Here is an 18,895-nt window from a genome sequence, read left to right as displayed (position 1 = left end):
ACAAATGGGCCTATTCATGTACCAAAGGAGTGTCACCAAACAGTATGACTAATCCTTTAAGCCCATATTGTAAACATTTTAATTCATGGCTGCTTATGTATATTATACAAATACAAGCACACACACTTCCGGGACTAGCTGCCATACATTAACTCTCTGGCTTAATTTACAAGGAAACAGAATAGAGAAGTCTTTCAGGCTTATTGAGTTGAGATATGGTACAGCAGAACAGTTCTTTGGGGCCCTGAAATCAAAGCTCATTGGTTTCTGACATACAAATACAGTCAGCCCACAACTATGTGGGGGTTACGTTCCTGGGATCACGCCTAAAACCACGTATAGTCAAAACACGTTAGATGCCATGGTGGGTGGGGTTTGCCTTTGTTCCCAGAAGCCTGCCCCCTTTCTGCCTGCTTTTATCTTTTATTATTTGTTTGCATTTTTTTGGCAAGAGCGTAAGGCTGAATGCAAACAAATTAAGTGTGCATACGTTGTGGGCTTACTGTACCACCACCTGTGCTATTAAACATCACCCCCAGCACAATTCAGTGTAACCATGGGCTTAATTCTCAATGTGTTTCCAATGAAATAATTTGGAAATTATGGGTCGCATGTTGAAGAACAGGATCTTCAGAAAATAGCTCAAAATCCAAAACCTGTCTGAAAAAACGATGGCTTTCACACAAATTAACCACAACCAATTTAATTTGCTGATAAACAGTTTCATGTTGGAAATAAAGGTTATTTAAAGAAGAGGAAACAAATTAGAAGACATTTCTCTTGCTGCAGATGTCTAGCACACCTGTAATGGCAGAGAATAGAACTGCTTAGTTCTGAATTTTCCAGCTTTCATTTATGAAGCCTAAGGAGGAAGCAGTGACAATGAAAACATATTATGCTTTTCATGGTGCACATATTTAGCTTATGAAAATAATCTACTTATCATCTGTTTAGTGAATTATCACTTTCATTTTCCTCTTCACAAAATTATAGGCTGTAGAATAAAGGCTTCAAGAGAGTTTGCAGTTAAAGGAAGGGGGTTTTTTGGTACTCAAGTTTCAAAGTGGAAAATAATCTCCTTACTCCTTGAGCTCTGCCAATGAAGCTGAAATCCTAATGTCATGGCCCAGTAAATAGAGAGATGTAATTAAATCACTCCACTGGACTAATTCACCAAGTGGGCCACCACTAAAGGCATTTTCTGCAATCTTGAATCCAGATTCTTTTGTGAGGAGTCCCAGATGAACAAGGACCTGAAAAAGAAAGCTGAAATGTAAGTATTCAGTACTGGATATATATTGAACAGAGGGTTTAACTATAACATCATTTTACATCAATAGCCCCAATTGCTACAACATAGCATATTAAATATTTGTACTTAATTATTTCAATCACTTATAAAACACCTAGTATTTTCTAAGCATATGGAGCTGTTCATTTACAGCATCTACAGAACGTTAAAAACACACACAAGATACTCCTCAGCCACAGACTCACAGGCACAGTGCAAAAGGAAAAGAAACTAAGAGAATAAGTCATGCATTCAAAGGCATCAATTATTGAAATTACTTCAGACCTACTCATGTGGGCAGAAGTGTGCAGAGAGAGAAGCAAGGCCTCACTTTTGTGTGAGAAGCATGTGCAAGCTTCCTGTTTGTGAGCTGGGGATTTGCACAGCTGGGACCTGTGGCGTAGCATGGGCGGGGCAATGGGGGAAATTTCATAAGATAAAAAGAAAGTAGTAATAATAATAATAGCACGCCCTCTGCCTCACACAGAACTGGCGATGGCCAGTTGCTCAGGTTCCCTTTGCACAGGCTTTTGAAAGATACCCGCTCCTGACCAAAACCCCATCCTGCTTGATGCTCACAGGCATCACAGCTGCAAGGATACTTGCCTTGCCCCAGGCAACCCACGCTACGCCACTGGTTGGCGCACATACACACACACACACACACACACACACACCACAATTAGGTTCTCAGACTACGTGGAGCTCCTGCAAATGTGCTCATACAGTGGTATTTTCCCCTTACAGAACAAGTAAGATGGTGGGACTAAAAGTGAGCCACTCCCCACTCCCTAAACATTTATGCCCTGCGCAAGAGTGAAACATGAACAGGGCTACTGTCTCAGCAGTATCATTTATTTAGCCAGCAAAATTCAAATACCACTAAATTGCAGTCTTTTAAGAGATTCACATAAAACATACAAAATACCAATTCAATATAGCAATAAAATAAACTTTGAAAACAGTAAACACAATACAATTATCAAAATATAGATAAGAGCAACAGTTCTGAGAACAAATGCATATGATCAAATTACATTTCTAGGGAGGCCTGCTGGTGGGAAAAAAGGTTTTAGAAGGCACAAAAAACAAACAGTACAATGAAGGTGCCTGTCTAATATTAACAGGCAGTTAATTCTCTAATCTAATGATGATTAGAGAATCTTCTAATGTGCACTGTTGTGGGCTTCCCTGCCTGTAAGTATGTATACACATACAACCCAAAGCCCTTAGTCCCTTAGCTGTTTGCAGAACCCAGTACACAGTCAAGAACAAAAAGCAATACACTATATTTAAGGTTTTTTATTGGTCATTCATTTGATGTTACATCTCAAATGTGATTCCTCTGAGTCTGGCAGGTTGTTGCAGGTTTCAGTTTCTCTTCAAATTCTGTATTCACGGTTAGGATATATCATTTAGTTTCCAGTTATATAATCCCTGAAGGTTAGTCCATGTTCTGCACAATCTAATGTGTGGGTTGTTTTTTGTTTTGTTTTTTTAAAATGTGTATCCAGAATAAATACTCTCTGGTTTAACTGCTGGTACAGGACCCCTTCTGATCTGATGGTGCCAATTATATTAGTACCAGTTACTTCTAATGTGATTTAACCCCAATTATTCTCATTACAATAACAAGAGGTTATCTGTAGAATCATAGAATCATAGAGTTGGAAGAGACCACAAGGGCCATCGAGTCCAACCCCCTGCCAAGCAGGAAACACCATCAGAGCACTCCTGACATATGGTTGTCAAGCCTCTGCTTAAAGACCTCCAAAGAAGGAGACTCCACCACACTCCTTGGCAGCAAATTCCACTGTCGAACAGCTCTTACTGTCAGGAAGTTCTTCCTAATGTTTAGGTGGAATCTTCTTTCTTGTAGTTTGGATCCATTGCTCCGTGTCCGCTTCTCTGGAGCAGCAGAAAACAACCTTTCTCCCTCCTCTATGTGACATCCTTTTATATATTTGAACATGGCTATCATATCACCCCTTAACCTCCTCTTCTCCAGGCTAAACATGCCCAGCTCCCTTAGCCGTTCCTCATAAGGCATCGTTTCCAGGCCTTTGACCATTTTGGTTGCCCTCCTCTGGACACGTTCCAGTTTGTCAGTGTCCTTCTTGAACTGTGGTGCCCAGAACTGGACACAGTACTCCAGGTGAGGTCTGACCAGAGCAGAATACAGTGGCACCACAGTTCAAGAAGGACACTGACAAACTGGAACGTGTCCAGAGAAGGGCAACCAAAATGGTCAAAGGCCTGGAAACGATGCCTTATGAGGAACGGCTGTGAGGTACCCTGTGAGAAAATTAAATCATTTCCTTATGGCCAAAAGGAGACTGCCAAAAACGCTTTCACATTATCACTGACTCAGACCACTGAAAGGCATAACACAAATAGTTTTGGGGGACATTTTTATATCCCAAGCAAAACTGGAGTGAAACTTGGGGTTGTAAGATGTCCCCAAAAACAGCCATGTGGGCTGGTGCCAGAAGAATGAATGAATGCTTTTCCTGAATTTTTAAAAATGCCAGGATATTAACAGTGGCTCGAGTAATAAAATCAAAAATCACCATCTCACCATACAGACAGACCAACCAGACAGAGGGCCTTCTCGGTAGTGGCTCCCACCCTGTGGAACACCCTCCCTTCAGATGTGTAGGAAATAAGCAGCTATGCTATCTTTAAAAGACATCTGAAGGCAGCCCTGTTTAGGGAAGTTTTTAATATTTAATGCTGTATTGTTTTTAACACTTGAATGGGAGCCGCCCAGAGTGGCTGGGGAAATTCAGCCAGATGGATGGGGTATAAATAATAAATTATTATTATTATTATAACCTGGTTGGATCACAGGGATGTGGGTCCGAGCCCCACATAGGGCAAAATATTTCTGCATTGCAGGGAGCTGGATGAAAACAATCCTCATAGTCTCATCAAACTCCATGATTCTGTGATGACTAGGAAAATCACACCCCAAATTATTGTATTTGCAAGGCCAAAAAAGCACCCCACATATAAAATACAATTAGTTTTCTTAGGATATTTTGTGTCCCAGATGCTTTTTGTGCACAGACAGAAAACTGTAAATAGTATGTGGCTCCTTTTTAGTCCTAGAAGGACTACACTGTAGATAAATTCTGCAATGAAAAAGTGCACCCGGGGTATAATTCTAACTCCAGACATCTGGATTAAAATAAAGGTATTCCATACATGATGCCAATATTTCATAGTCTCCAACTATTTTCTCTGTGATGAAAATAGGGATGTCCTATTTAATCATCATCATCATGCTCCACCCATCTGACTGGGTTGCCGCAGCCACTCTGGCAGCTTACAACATATATAAAAATATAACTAAACAAACAAAATTTAAAAAATTCCCTATACAGGGATGCCTTCAGATGTCTTCTAAAGGTTGCATAGTTACTTATCTCCTTGGCTCAGGGGTCACATAACTCCATACCCTCCAACATTTATCCAATGAAAATAAGGACATCCTAAAGAAAAGCGGGACATTTCAGGATCAAATCAGAAACCAGGACGGCTTCTGTAAATCCTGGACTGTCCCTGGAAAATAGGGATACTTGGAGGGTCTGACATTTGAAATCAGCTTATATTGGGCCCTTAACACCATGGAGAGATTGCAAGTCAATACCTGTCCATCCAGAATCAAGGTTATTCAGATACTACTTTACCTTTATCCTCAAAATGCTCCTTTCCTTGGATTCATGTTTTTAATTGGATTAAAATCCCACTGGCAGAGAACTGTAACTGGTTTTTAGTTAGCCTACACTACCTACTTAAGTGTCACCATTTGGAAGCATTTTGAATTGCTAGCTTAGTTACCTCTCTCTTTTTCTCTGACCTACAAAGAGGTATACTGACATATGGCAAGTATATTGAACCAACTCCTACTCGACACTTAGAGCTAATGGGGCAGTTTTCTAGATGAAGCAATGTAAATGGTATTGCTGCCTTGGAGCAGAACTCACTTTTTTTCGTTTTCTCCTCTCCAGGTTTTGTTTTTCAGCAAGTGATTTAATTGCTTCTATCCAAGTGTCTGCCATCCTTCTTATTCGTAGCATCATCCACCGGAACTCTTCATGCCTGGACATCATTTTGTATAGCAATTCAAAATTCGTTCTGATTTCGGCCTTCAATTAAACAGAAAAGTTTTAAAAGTGATATTGCAAAAATGATTTTTTTCCCCCTAATAGGAAATCTCTCTAAAGTGTGTGGGTGTGTGAGGCACAGTGTCATTCCACTTCATTTATTTAAAAAATGCATACAGATATTCCAAAATTCAAACTCACAAAGTTGGGAAATGGAAAGTAAGCTCTCAGATATTATCTGTGTGATAATTGAGCTCATCATGTGTGTTCTCCCCTCCCCCCATATTACTTTGGTCATTTCATACATTACACCAAATATGTCTGCTGACTGAATAGACCTACCTGCAATATAAAAAGTATGCTTCCAAATATTTGCTGTAGTATCTAAAAATCGTGTATTAACTTCTAAGTATGTCCAACAAATGCATGTTTCCAAAAGAATGGCAAGAAAAAGCAAGTGTGTGAGATTAGGACCAGAATTACTAGGCATTCAGACGGTTTAGGGTTTACTTTATGGCCCAAGATTTGTTTTTGGTTTTTTCTCCCTACACAGAAAGCTGAACTTAAGGTAACTCCAAGGCCCACTTTGTTAACCATTTTGAAAGCTTTGAGACATACTCCTTACCATTGTCTTTTGATCAGTTTCTTCATTAGGATTTTTTGCTCTCCAGGGTAAACGGGGACACCAGTTTTCAACCTGCAGATATAGGGATCTTTTGTTAGGCACAGCTTCAGATGCATCAAGCAAGATGTTCATTCAACTATATCCTTGATGTGATCCCATTCTCATTTGCTCGTAGCCATAACAAAACAGCACAAGGTCAGCAGGCGACAAACCAAAAAAGAGGCACTTCTTTGAAGATATCGTAGCAACAGCAATAGCATTTTCAAAAGACGACGAAAACAGATTGGCTATTAAAAGTCCTATCTTTGGCCTCTTCAATAAACTGGCTCTCTTTCATTAACTGATCAAATCTTCAACATATCATATACGTATTGTATGAAATAACCCTGAAGAAGTTGCTATGAGAAAATTGGAGTGCTCAGCACAACAGGACAGCTGGCACATGGAGAAAAATGTGTTTAAATCATTATGCAAGAATAAAGCACAACACGAGTCAATAATAAATAAAAAACTGTGACATTAAGACTTTATTTAGTAGAAGGAACACCAATATCCACAGAAGGCAACACTTCCCTTACATTGTCCCTCGAGACGGACGGATGCCAACAACAATGAATATATGAGAACACAGGATGCCATGAATCCATTCTCCTATCGTAATGGATTTCCTGGTGGTACTAATCCCAATGCACATTGGCATCCAAAAACACGTGGGATGCATAACAGCAAATACTTTTCTACAGTCCAAAAATGAGCGTTCCAGTGATAAGGAACCTATAACACTTAAAAATGATTCACTACAAAAAAAAGGCCAAGTGCTAGCACTCACCAAAATCTTCAGTGCTAGCAGAGGAGTTAATAACTTGCCAGTCAAAAGAGTTTGAGTCCATGTGCCAAATTGCCCCTAACTCTACCATGGTTTGTTCATTACTTTCATTAATGTTTTGTTATTGTTGTTAAAATAGAAATGGAAAGTGCAAGGAGGTCTGATTAGGATTCCACCGTGTCCATGGTCAACACTTTCCTCCTGCACCATTGTGCTGAAAAAAACACCCCCCTCCCCAAACTGCTGTTAGTCCTAGGACAGGACTAACACTCTGTGATTTAAAGTAGGCTATAGCTCAGAATTTACAGTGGTGCCCCGCAAGACGAATGCCTCACAAGACGAAAAACTCGCTAGACGAAAGGGTTTTGCGTTTTTTGAGTCGTTCCGCAAGACAAATTTCCCTATGGGCTTGCTTCGCAAGATGAAACGTCTTGCGAGTTCTTGCGAGTTTGTTTCCTTTTTCTTAAAGCCGCTAAGCCGTTAATAGCCGCTAAGCCGCTAATAGCTGCTAAGACGCTAATAGCCGCTAAGCCGCTAATAGCCGTGCTTCGCAAGACGAAGAGACTCGCAGAACGGATTAATTTCGTCTTGCGAGGCACCACTGTAATCCATAAAGAGATAGCCTTATATAATCTGCTTTTTGTTAGCACTATTCTATACGTGTGTGTGTGTGTGTGTGTAATAAATAGATGAATAAAGAAATGCTTCTGACCATGTCAGAATCTCTATTGCCTAATTCTGATAGAAAGAACAGCCAGAGGGATGGTAGGATTTAACTGTCATCAGCGATCAGAATTTAACCAATGGCACACTATTACCAAGCAAGCTTCTTCACAGGCAACTTTATAATTTTGTCTTGCAGCAGAGGTACTTCACTGTTTCTGTGAAGCAGCACCATGCTACATACTGAGGAATAACTGCACATTTTAAGCAGAATCTCCTCGTCAGAAGTCATTGGAGAAAAACAGCTCCCACCTATGGTGAATTACTAAGCTATCCACCCCCCAAAAACCCAATTCTCTTTTTTAGTACTGTTCTCATTTCTTACTGAAACTACTGCATTCCTTATTGCAGAATATGCATGTCTAGAACTCTAGTTGAAAATTATGATGATTGATTTAAAGATCAAATTGTGTTGAGAAAGAATCTTCCATCAATCTCTGAGAGGATGCCTGAAGAAATAATGCTCCATGATTTTGGAGCATCAGATAGAAAGGTAGACCAGGGAAGAGTCTGCTGCAAAAAGAAGACCACCTATTGACAAATTACTTTATGAGACACCAGTTCCAGGTTATCTTTAGCAAGCAACACAATTCATATATCCACATCATTGTAGTTGTTATTAGAATTTTATTTCATGCTTGAATTCACAAATATTTAAGCTTTCAGAATTTGCTGTTTAGCTTAATCATAACATTAATCACAGGATTAAGTATGCTGAATTTAAGCTCAAAGTTAATACCATGACCAAACAATATTAGTTTTATGTGCTGTCAAAAAGAAACCTCTTAGGAAACCCCCAAAGACTTTTATGTATGCTGTTCACTAAACATAAAACAGATTGATGAGTAACATGGATCATTTGTTCTTCGGGGAAGCACAATGAATTCTATACAATTATGTACTGTAACAAATGCCACATGAAGTACTTCATAAAATCCCTAAATTCTGGAGTGTTTGAAGATCTAGGATTCACTATTTTTTCATAAATACAGAAGCATCCTAATATGTCAAGCGAAGGACATGATAAACACAAATCATTATACAGTGGTACCTCGGGTTACATACGCTTCAGGTTACAGACTCCATTAACCCAGAAATAGTATCTCGGGTTAAGAACTTTGCTTCAGGATGAGAACAGAAATTGTGCTCCGGCAGCACGGCGGCAGCAGGAGGCCCCATTAGCTAAAGTGGTGCTTCAGGTTAAGAACAGTTTCAGGTTAAGAACGGACCTCCAGAATGAATTAAGTACCTAACCCGAGGTACCACTGTATATCACTAGGCCTTGACATTTTTTTCTCCATCAATAGTTACAAGATGGCTGAGAGCACTGGTGGTGAATTGGGTGTTATAAACAACAATTTGCCCCATTGTCTGCATAGCTCTAACCTGTTGTATATAATGGCCTTGCACAAAATGGAAGTATATAGGGTGTTCCCCTAGCCAACATGTTAGGTCATATAATACTACTGTAGGTGTCACAGAACACTTATATGCACCTCTCCCAGATTTCAGTTCTTACAATCACCCTAAAAATGGGGTAATGGACTCTGGTAAAGAAAAACCTTTTCAACAATACACAACATAGAAAATAAGTCTAAAAAGTGTGACTGATGAGGTTAAAACACTTGCTCCACAAACTTATATATTTATAGCCTTATCATAACATCTTGCTTTTTAGAAAAATGAGATGAGCAAACGCAAAATTACTCTCTGATCTGAACTGGTTGAGAATATGCTACTCCTACACTCTAAAAGAACATATTCAAAATAATTTTCCACTGCAATTTTGTCTTTCTATTATCCCTGCAGAATTATCTGTGTGTGATATATTTATAGATGTTGAACAGTGAAGCTTCATGCAATAGTTGATTACCAGCTTTCACCACCAAATAAATGGAACCAGTACTCTTAATAAGTAGTATCACAAGGCAATGGCAGCCCAATGGGACCATGTGTCACAGGTCATGAAAGTACTGCACTGGCTGCCAGGGAGCTACTGGGCCTAATTCAGTGTGTTAGTCCTAGCATATGCAACCCTAAATGGCTTAGGATCCAAGTACCTAAAAGAGGTCTTTCCTCAGTATCAAACACCCTGTACCCTATGATCTGCAGGTCAGTCCTTGCTGTTGATGCCACCAATAGGGGCTGCTTCGTTGGCACTGACATGTAAAAGGGCCTTTTCATTGGTGGTTCCCCATTTGTGGAATGCCCTCCTCTAGTGAGGTGCATCATAGTGAGGAGGAATTTGAAAACGTTCCTAAATAATGGCCGAAGAATACTGTACACCTGGCGACCCTGAGATCACCGGATGAAATCGTGTTTTTAATTGTGAATCTTTTTACAGTGTTGTAACTGTTCTAGAATGCTTTTATTTTCTTTTAATTGTGAGAGTGTGTGCTGCCCAGTGTAAGCTGGTAGCCAACAAATGACAGCAAGAGCCACTGTTGAGGTCCACTGGGACTGCATTTTCCATGTCTTTCTTCAAACCATTTTAACTCACCCAGAACCTATTACAGTGGTACCTCTGGTTACGTACTTAATTCGTTCCGGAGGTCCGTTCTTAACCTGAAACTGTTCTTAACCTAAAGCACCACTTTAGCTTCCGTTTAGGGCTAAACCACTTTAGGGCCTTCCGTTGCTGCCGCCCCGCCGCCGCCCAATTTCTGTTCTCATCCTGCAGCAAAGTTCTTAACCCAAGGTAATATTTCTGGGGTAGCGGAGTCTGTAACCTAAAGTTACAGTGTATGTAACCTGAAGCATATGTAACCCAAGGTACCACTGTAGTAAGATAGACTGTCAATCTAATAAGCAACAGTTTAGAAGTTAAGCCACAAGCTGATCAATAGCCACCAATACTGGATGTACTGATCTTCTAAAAATCTGTTTTCACCCAAGTTATGGCACTCCTTTGCTGGCATTCTCTTGTGAACTGTATTTGTTCCATCATCTATATTGAGCTTAATTAGCATGTCTATAAAAAGATACCGGTAATACTCACTGACACATGCCAGGAAACACTATGATACCTCCTGAGGTGAGGGAGATATTAACAAGCTAACTTGCTCTAAGAATATGTTTTGGCCTTTCATTACCTCTTGAAAGCTGAAAGAATAAATATGCCATTTTGAGGGGGGGGGGAGAGGAGAAGTACTATGACACACAGTATGCACATAGCATTTTAATAATTTAAAAGAAGAATTCTACGTTCTTCATTAGCTACATCAGCAGGAAATGCTGATGATTCAAAGACGGTTAAATTCTATTAAGGAAAGACCTTCCTTAAAAGGGAATAAATCTTTAAAGTGCAACAAAATTTAAGAGTTCACTCATAGTCAGCCTGTACTTTGAATATTCAGGGAGTTATACCAGAGAGAAATAAAGGGGGGAAAAACATTTTCCATCTTACAAACAGTAACATACTGCTGGAAAAACGAAACCTATTGGTCACAATTATGCAGACTATGATAAGAACAATACAGTGTGCATATCAAAGGGCAAGACTAATTACTTTTTTGCCCACCGATCTAAATCGCAGTTAAAGGTTACTAAAAAAATCTGGACCGAGCCACTTTGCCTCTCCCCACTATCATGGGGCCTATGGGGTTAAATTGTGGTTAGCATTAATTATTTGTTATTGTGCTAAACGATTACTGCTTGAAATTTTATTTTGAAATCCAGTCAGTCATTGGGATTTTTAAACAGCTCTACATATCAGTCACAATACAAATTTACTGACCTCACTGAGGTAAATAAAGAAGGAACATGTGGATCCATCCACACCGTAACTTGCGTAACAAGGATCAGATCGCCACATATCTTTCATCCACTAGAAGATAAAAAACACACACACACATACAGTCAACAGATATGGGGTTTATAAGCCTAACTACAATACCAACCATACATATATAATATGGGTGAACTGGTAGAAAGCAGCATCTGAGATCAGCAAAGTCAGCTGTGGCCATTAATTATTACATCATGTTAATATTTCATGCATGAACATGTAGAATAACCTCAATGTTAGTCACGGCATCAATATATGGTTTACTTCTGTGCACACAATGTAAGTGGACCAAGATCTGTTCTGCACACCATTCTATATATGGGGCTTTTTCAGGCTAGGAAGCTGCCTTATATCAAATCAGACCATTGGTCCACTCAACAAATAAATGCAATAGGAAATTAGTCTTACTTTTATTTTACCCTCACAGTGGGGGAAGCCATCCATGGGAGGCAATTCACACTGTTCCTGGGCTCCATTAATGAGATCTGAGAGAGACAGAGAGAGAGAGAGAGAGAGAGAGAGGGAAACACAATATGATTCAATAATTGTAGCACACTTCATAACATATTCATACTTCATCTCAACTGGCTGTGCAGATGGATCACCACCCAAATCCCAACTGAATTCTAAAAATGAGCATTGCCTTTTCTCCCCCGGCCCCCAAGAACGGAGAATTAGAAGCAGGCCATACAACCATGTAGGAATAAAACTGAATGTGCAGCAATTGTGCTCAAACAGAACAGGTCGTTAAGAATTAAAAAATGGAAATAATTTCTCATCATTTATAATTAAGCACAGCCAAATTCCTAAGAAGAAATGCAATTAACCTATTTGTTAAACTGAAGTACAGCAATCATTCAATGAGCAGTTGAGAGTCAAATGTTTGACAAACCTCAGAACACAGATGCAAGCTTAATTAATTTTAAGGCTGCGTTACCTATTATCACTGCATGGAGCACATGCATTTACAGTGGCACACATTATTATGGGTATGAAAATAAAGAGAGAGACGGGATGTTGGTCAGAACCTTGGGATCTGAACACCAGAGATTTCTTTCTCCTTGTTATCTGGCTCTACCCAGTCCTCATGTGATTCCAAAAGTCATGTGTGAGGAGTTTGTGTATACACATGGGACTTTGTGCAGAGGACAAAGGCTAGTGGCTTTTGATAATCTTCCCATCCCATGTTGGGACAGCCCCATGACTATCAGCCTGACCACATATTGCATACCTTGACCTCATGTTCTTGATTAAACATAAGTTTGATGATTTGGTAGTAGGAAGTTCTTTTTCATTTCATTGTCATGGTCAGCCAGCCCATTTCCTTGTTCATAGATGTTTCTAACATTTGCAGGTGTGGTGTGCCTATTAAAATGCCCTGCCCCTGGTGGCTGATGGACATGTTTTGCTCTCATGAGTAAACCAAGGATGAGGAACCTGCAGCCCCCCCCAAATGTTGTAGACTACATCTCCCATCATCCATGACCACTGGTCATGCTGTCTTAGGCTGATGGAAGCTGGAGTCCAACATTTATCTGGTGGGCCACAGGTTCTTCATCCCTACAATAGTCCATCTGTGCAATGCAGAAATAACTCAGGCAGTTGATTCAATCACTACCCAACCACACTCTCCTCTACTACTGCAAAGAACTCAGCCTGCTCCCCCACCCCAAATTATTAATCCAGGATGTTATCTAATGTTGTTAACTAACACAAGGAATAAATCAGTGGAATGCCTCCTAGTGGTACAGCAATAAAACTGCTAGCACATTTGCAAAGCTAAGCAGGGTCCAGTATGGTTTCAAATTGGATGGGGAACTGCAGATTTCTGGGGTTCCATGGAGTAACTCCTGCAGTTCCACACTCTAAATCTGCACCGATGAAAGGAGCAGATATAAACCAAATCCCTCACTACACTGCAGTCTTTTCAGAAGGCCCTGAAGATTTATTTTCATCTGAACATCTAGGCATGGTGCTGGTTAGCTGGGTGACGGTGTAACTCAATTACACTCTCTCCAGCCCTGCCTTTTATATGTTAAGTGTTCATTTGTAGTGTTTTAGATTTGGTACTAAATATAGGTGGTGGAAAACTTGATTCAATTATGACCTCCAGAATGGCACATTAGTGTGCCTACTTTGTTTCGGCAATGGCAGCATACCAGCAATAGTTTTCTGCACCCATTGTCTCCTTGGGGGGTCTTTCAGAAGAGTTGTGCTATATAAAATGTGAAGGGACTCTTTAGCATGTGAATATCACCTCAAGGCACAAGTATAGTCATTTCCAACCAACGCATCTCCTAGCATATTAAAATGGTTCAAGCTTTATTTAAAATATCATTGTATACAAACTATAGCACAGTGTAGGAAGCAAAAGAAGAGTACACAAAATTAATACCAAACCAAGGAGATAGAACGCTATTGTTAAGTACTTGCATATATAGCTTTTATGCTATGATAAAGCTCAGGTCATAACAGGAATGCTTAAATAAAACATAACACACACAGAGCACCAGATGTATCAAAACAACATGTCAAGGCTTGTTTGCAAATAATATTGACTCAGCTGGAAGTTATCATGAAGGTGGTGTATCAAGGACAATAAATGGGGCTTTGCTTGAAGGGCACTGACCTCTCTGCCTCAAAGTCCTTGGAACTACAGGAGGGAGAACTGGTAAGTCTTGGTAACAACAATGATTGCTGTCAATTCAATCAGATTCCCAACAATTAAGAAACATAATTGAAGCCAATATCTGATGAGTTTGAGCTGGACAGCTGACATTTTGACTACAGCTTTAGCAAGCATAAAAAGCCTATGTAGGGTCACTAATTTAGCTGAGTCCTATACTTGTCCTTCAGTACACAATCTGCAAGCTAATTCAAAGAGAAGTTTGCAAGAGATTCATTATAGATTTTTCTGTCATGGGCTTGAATAGAAAATGGCCTTTCTATTTATAATTTCTAGAAGGACTCCCCACCCTGCAACAAGGGAGAAAGAAATAATTCACACACACATACACACACACACACACACACACCCTAGAGATCTGACTGAAAAGAGTAGCTTGAAGATTGCAGGAGAGGATGCAAAATTTCAAGGAGGAAATATTCACCTTTCACTATCCTTTGCAATAGGAACCATGCTTACTTCTCACTTTCTGTGGCAGGTAGCGTATGGGGCTGTCTGCCAGGCACTGGTTCTGGTTCAGTGGTCTGGAGGATCAGAAACCAGATGCAGGCACAGGCATTCTACCTCATATTTCCTCCTCCTCAGCTTCCTATGCAGCATTAAATTTAACTTGCTATGAAACCAAAGTCAGCAACTATGGTGAGCTCTGGCCCTTAAAATGCAATAATGATAATAATAATAATGATGATGGTGGTGGTGGTGGTGATTTTCAACATTAATACAAAAGCAAGCAATGTAGGCATTTTGAAACCACAGGGTGGGAGAAACAGGCGTTTTTGAGAAATGCAGGGAGAACTGAAATGTATGCAAACATGGAGGGTATTCAGACAATCCTTATATGATCTTGTTTCTATGTGTTGATAAAATCAGGGCAGCTTTTTGAGCTCATACACTTTCTCACATGTATAAAAAGTTAGCACCTAAACTAGGAAATCTTACATTTATTTAAACACTTTGAAACCCCTGATTCAGGCGTTGCCTTCTCTGTGAAATAAGGAATGAAGAAGAAGCACATAACCCAAAGACACACTTCCAGTGATGCAGCATGAAGAGGTAAGACCAGGTGGAGTTATTCAAAACAACATACTAAACTTCAGTTGTTTAGGAACATGAAGTGTATTGCAACTTCCTGAACAAAACAATACTGTCTTGTATATGCATGAAGCAAGAAAAATATAAATCCTTCTCTTTATAGTCAAAGATAATTGACTAATTACAAATGCAACTAGTATTTGAGATGGAGTTGCAGGTGCTTCAACCTACGGTACCCAAGAATACATCATTTTACTAGCTAACAAATAAGGTGGGTGGTGGTGGTGGGAAATCATCAACATACCAGAGAAGAAAAAGGAATACTAATAGGAATACAAATAGAAATAGCACAGAGGTCTCAAAATAAAGAAAATATCAGGTTCCTCCAGAAATTGCTGAGTAATATCCAATCCTGTAACGCAATGAACAGAATTACACTCAACATTCTGAGAAAAAATGCATAAGAGCACACACACACACACACACACACACACCGCAATTGGACCATCTGGGTGGAGACATACATTACAAGGGGAAAAGATGTTTTAAGCCTGCACCTCACAATTCTGAACCAATCCAAAGTATTAGAAGGGTGTTTTCCTGCATTTGTAGTCTTTTGTTTGATATACTCACCAAAAAAAGTAAAAATAAATAGGGTTAGGTGGAATAATGATGTCACATTATTTATCGTTACTTTGTGGAAGCAAAGCATGAAGCACCTGCCAGCTCCAAGATACTTTGGAAGGGTATTCATCCACATGGGCATATCAAAACTTGCAATTCTATCCTCCCGTCTTGACAAGCTTTTCATGATTGCTGCCTAATAAGGTACACCTTCCCACCCACAAAGGGCACATCAGGGCTGTGATACAATACCATAGCCAAATATTTTAAGGTGAGCGCAAGCTACACCTTGTTAGGTCCATGGAACAACTCCAGCAAGGAAACAAATAGGTATCCTTTTATATGTTAAAGAAAAATGTAGTCAACACGTTTCAGCAATTCAGTCTGCAGGGTAGGTTCTCTCTAAAACCAGTTATGCAATACAATACAAGGAATGAGGAGCAACAGGGTGTAGTTTCCTCACAATCTGCTTCTTTCGGTTCAATGACAGTAAGTCATTAAAAAAAAAGACTAGGGGTTGCATTTAACGAAGTCCTACTCAGAGTAAACCCATCAATGTTAACAAACCTAAATGAGTCATAGCCATTAAAATGCAATGGGTCTTCTCCGAGTAAGACCAGCATCCTAATGTAATCATATATTGGATCGTCTACCAGGTCTATACTCACAATGGTTCTTTAAAACCCTGATTGCTTCCATTTACTCCAGGGGTAGGGAACCTTTTTGACTCCACAGGTAAGGTCCTTATCAGAATCAGCCTTGCAAACCAAAATGGACAGATAGCATTATTATGGTGCTGGTGATGATCCCACCCTTCACCCTAAGAACCTAGGATGAATTATAAGAATGTACAATCAGGATACCCGGTTCTTGGCCAGATTTTGAAATATATTCTTTTACTGTATACAGTATATGTGAATCTGCTTTGATTCTAATTTCCTTAAATCCAATTTCTTTTTACGAGTGATGCTGCAGCTTGGATTTAGCTGTCAGCTCCTGTCCTTGCTCAGCTTTTCCATTTCTGCCCTGCACTACTAAGATTTTGAAACTCGTTATTGCAGAGAGGGGAGCATCCAAGTTGGCCCCAATACAATAGCTTGTGTCAAGCAGTAGCTGTTGGCTTACTTGAATACAATTGCCTCATCCACTGTGGGGAAAACATGGGACGTTAATGAACAAAGTTTGTCTAGCACCCAGGTTCCACCACAGCATCTAAAGCAACCGACATGGCGCTCTCCACATGTTGTTGGACTCCAACTGTCATCAGCCCAAACCAACATGGCCAGTGATCAGGAATTATGGGAGTTGTAGTCCAACAACATCTGGAGGGCACCATGTTGGCTGCCCCTCTTCTGAGAGCCTGCTTTCAATGTTGTCTGAAGGCACATGATCAGCCACCTTGCTCAAGCTAAGCAGGACTGGATGCAGTGAGCTCACTGGTGGGAGCCCATCTTGAGATCCTTCTGCACTGCGTTTATCATGGCTGTTCTATAAATATAATAAATCAATAAAAATCCTAGTTTGTGTTACTAGGAGAGACTGCACTTACGATTAGACTTTTCCATTTGCTTTCACTCATTTATTGCAGACATGCCCATTTCCTTTTGAAAATTAATATTATTTGTCAACTCTTCAGAGTTCCTACAAAACTCTTATTGTTTTGTCTTCTCCTCCCAAACCCAAAACTATTTCTGTCTTGAGAACAAGTGCCCAAAGATGAAAATCACATATAAGCTGAGGCAGCATTAATAGTTACTTTATAACCTCTTTTCTTATTTATACACTCATTTTTTTCCCCTTCAACTCACAAAAAGGGGCTTAGGCAGAAGCGATATGAATTATGAAAACCTTTTCTTTTTGAATGAGATGGTAAAATGCTTCACAGTTCCATGCCAACAGAAGCATTAATGGCTTTTTGGGAAGAAATAAAAGTAAATTCCTTCTGTTCTCAAAAAATACCTGCTGAGCTAGCAGCCTTCCATTAACACTTGACTGAAATAATGCAACTTTTAAAATGTTCAAGTAACTGTCAAGTAGTTAATCCCCAATACTGACTGCAGACCACCTACAGCACATTTCAGTTTTTCTAATACATATTTATCACAACAGCTTTAATAGTTACAGACAGAGCTGTCACCACCATGACCCAATCAGGCAATTTTCCGTCTTCTTTGATACCAGTTGCCCTCCAAAGTTATTGGATGCAAGCCTCCCAAATGAAATGGATATGAATAAGAAAATTAACAACAGTATAGGGTAAGCAAAATAGTATAAGCAAACAACATAGCAGTAAATAACACCTTCATACTTAGATCAACGGTTAGTAGGTATTCTGGTAATAGGCAATGCAGAATTAACCTTATTGTAAGGATTTTCTGGGGGATCAATAGTAAAGGACTATGTATTAACAGAGTTCCTGTGCTTCAAAGACCTCATGTGATGAACTTCAAAACAGAGCTGAAATGCCACCATTTCTTAAATGGTTGGTTATTGACATGCACTTTTTTAATGAAAATGATTTTGGTGTACTCTGTGCATCAAAAGCAAGAAAGATGTGATCAGCAAATATATTACTGCAACATTCTAATATGCTCATGGCAGACCTTTGAAGAGTCAGGAAGCAGTGCAGCTTCACAGCAACTCAATCATGCAAGGTCACACCTTTATCTTTTGTGCAGGAGATCTGCCCTCCTGTTCTCTCAGTACAAACTCCATGCTTCGAGTGATCATACAGTCACAGAATTGTAGGGTCATCTAGTCCAACCCCCTGCAATACAGGAATATGAACTAGAACATAGATGACAGATGGCCTCCTAACCTCTGCTTAAAACCTCCAAGGAAGGAGAGTCCACCACATTCCAAGGTAGTCCATTCCACTGTCAAACAGAACTGTCGGAAAGTTCTTCCTGAAGGTATCAGAATCTCTTTTCTTGTGACTTGAAGCTATTGGTTCAGATCCTAGCCTCTGGAGAAGGAGAAAACAAGCTTGCTCCATCTTCCATGTGACAGCCCTTTAGATATCTGAAAATGGCTACCATATCTCCTCTTTACCAGGCTAAATATATTGAATTCCCTCGACTGTTCATCATGAGGCTTGGTTTCCAGACCTTTTATCATCTTGTTTGCCCTCCTCCTGTGCACATGTTCCAGCTTGTCAATATCCTTCTTAAATTGTGCTGCCCAGATCTAGAC

General features: G+C 39.8%; 1 protein-coding gene across 4 annotated transcripts in view; it reads right to left on the bottom strand.

Moving 5' to 3' along the window:
- The window catches only part of MGAT5 (alpha-1,6-mannosylglycoprotein 6-beta-N-acetylglucosaminyltransferase), a 115,134-nt gene that overhangs the window by 34,953 nt on the left and 61,286 nt on the right, over positions 1-18,895 (bottom strand). For all 4 annotated transcript variants that reach the window (XR_013986736.1, XM_081006941.1, XM_081006943.1 and 1 more), the window contains exons 4-8: positions 11,770-11,846; positions 11,311-11,400; positions 6,026-6,097; positions 5,281-5,442; positions 1,084-1,253 (exon numbers count right to left, since the gene is read on the bottom strand). Coding sequence is in view for 3 of the 4 variants with exons in the window: in XM_081006941.1 (XP_080863067.1) it covers positions 1,084-1,253; positions 5,281-5,442; positions 6,026-6,097; positions 11,311-11,400; positions 11,770-11,846 (571 nt within the window). In the remaining variant the exon portion in view is untranslated. The remainder of the gene's footprint in view (positions 1-1,083; positions 1,254-5,280; positions 5,443-6,025; positions 6,098-11,310; positions 11,401-11,769; positions 11,847-18,895) is intronic.

This window comes from Podarcis pityusensis (assembly GCF_964106645.2).
Source record: "Podarcis pityusensis genome assembly, chromosome: 1".
Taxonomy (NCBI): domain Eukaryota; kingdom Metazoa; phylum Chordata; class Lepidosauria; order Squamata; family Lacertidae; genus Podarcis; species Podarcis pityusensis.
The sequence above is the reverse complement of the archived record's forward strand: the minus strand, read 5'-3'. Positions and strand labels throughout refer to the sequence as shown.